The sequence below is a fragment of the Melanaphis sacchari genome, unplaced genomic scaffold (assembly GCF_002803265.2).
Source record: "Melanaphis sacchari strain LSU unplaced genomic scaffold, SCAv2.0 Contig183_pilon_pilon, whole genome shotgun sequence".
Classification (NCBI taxonomy): Eukaryota; Metazoa; Arthropoda; class Insecta; order Hemiptera; family Aphididae; genus Melanaphis; species Melanaphis sacchari.
Window position 1 is genome coordinate 1 of NW_020270876.1, and position 2077 is coordinate 2077.

The 2077-nt window shown below is 22.4% G+C and overlaps 1 protein-coding gene across 1 annotated transcript; it reads right to left on the bottom strand.

Moving 5' to 3' along the window:
- Nucleotides 1-32: 32 nt before the first annotated feature.
- Nucleotides 33-1399, bottom strand: LOC112592654 (fatty acyl-CoA reductase 1-like; the record flags this gene model as incomplete). The annotated part of the gene is made up of 2 exons (XM_025336805.1): nt 1184-1399; nt 33-73 (listed from the first exon to the last, which is right to left on the bottom strand). Coding segments are annotated over exons 1-2 (230 nt in total), but the record flags the coding sequence as incomplete, so codon positions are not given.
- Nucleotides 1400-2077: the final 678 nt, after the last annotated feature.

Consider the following 2077-nt stretch of genomic DNA (forward strand, 5'->3'; position numbering starts at 1 on the left):
CTTCTAAATTTCCTTCAATTATTTTAATTGACTTAATAAAATTTGATTTTTCATGACGAATTCGGTCAAATAACTAAAAATAAATAATATTTGCTTAAATCAAAATAATAATAATATGTATAAATTATTATTCTTTTTTAATATTAATATAACTTTTAATTCATTTTTATTCATATTTAAAAAAGTGTATATCCAACAAAACACTCGTATATTTTAAGTTGTTTATAGGATTACCTGAAAAATAATTAAAATATAGTCTTATTGGTAAATCGGTGGTGGCTTGAGAAATTTGAGTCGTCACAAATATTTTAATCCTGCTCTACCAAAATAAATATGAGAGCTATAGTTCCTAACCAATCCAATCAGAAAATTATATGAAAAAATAATGGCCATAGTTGAGCTTATGAATATAACACAATTTCTAAAGTAGATTTTAATTTTTATGTTAGTTTTCATACGCATGAATTCTTCTACAATCAAAATTCTCAGTTCAAAAATAAAATAAAATACTTACTGGTTATTAATTTCAATTAAAAACCATTGAATTGTAACTTTTAATGTTTCTAAATTTTCCATCTGTTTAACACAAATATTTTATTTCTTATCTATTAAATTTTAATGCATATATGTATTCTAACATTATATATTGTATACCTCAACATTTTAAAAACGAAATAAATATATCATGGTAAAATAAATTTTATATTTATAAGTTTCAATGTTAATAAAAACGTTTTGTTTTGTATCTTAAGACTAGACATTTGTACACAACGTTTCTCTTATAAATTATCATGTTTGTACCAATGTCTAATAAGTTATCTTTTGAGTTTTTTTTATGTTTAAAATTAAAAATAATATTTTAACACTTGTTATTCACTGTATTTTTTACATAATATTAAAATTATATATATATATATTTTTATTAGACATATTATTAAATATTACTTGCTAATAGAATTCGACACTCATTAATTTTTATTAAATATTTTGTTTCAATTATTGTGAGTTCAAAAAAAATGATTTAATTAATGATAAATACTTTTAACACTCATATTATATCTATATTTTTGTAAATAAGTTATGTAATAACTCATAATTTATTGAAATTTAAAATTTTTATTTAAGACTGAACTTGAGATATAACGTTACACTTATTTATTATAAATAACAATACTGCACTTACTGTTTGTTTGTATATATTTGCAACCCTTTGACTAGCATCCAATCCTTTTTTACTTCTGACAAGTACAACGACTTTTTTGACAGGACAAGATCTGAGTAATTTTTCAGTGAGTAATTTTCCCAAAAATCCAGTACCTCCTGTGATTAAAACTATCCCATTTCTAAATGTTTCTGCTACACTTGTTTCCATTATTAATTTTAGGTATAACGCATTACGAATAGTATTTTAGTACTATTGTACAAAACTATATTAACTATATTTATAACAAAAATAAAACATAGAATAATAGAATAAAATTTGATGGAGTGGCGAAAGACTGCCCATTTTTAATTAGTCTTTCAACTTGGTTAAGCACGTATATTTTATAGCTATCCCTCCTTCGGAAGGTAATAATTATTTATTAAAATAGCTTAGTAAATGAAATATTTTCAAATATCTTAAAGGACATCACAACACTATATATATATTTTAATTTTATTGGTGTATTATAGTATTTGAAATAATAAAAAACATTTTGATTAAAATCTGAATTTATGCGATTATTTGAAGAGTTAATGAGTGTAAATGAATAGCCGCGTGACGATCCGACGAGTAAGCAGCCGCTCATTTGTTACGTATAAAAATAATTTGATTTATAAAATGATTTTAATTTTCACCAAATTTTACGAAACGTACTAAAATAAATGTATCTATGAAATAACTAGAAAGTATATCAAAATAAAATTCGAATCACACCAGTATCAATTAATACAAAAATTACTTAAAATTACATAAAAATAAAATAAAAAAATATTTTCTTTAATGATTAAAATCTTTGTATTATTGTAGACGCTTTTACACGTAAAACATACGTCGCCATTCAAACTTTGGCTCTATGCAGAGTTTGTGTATTTT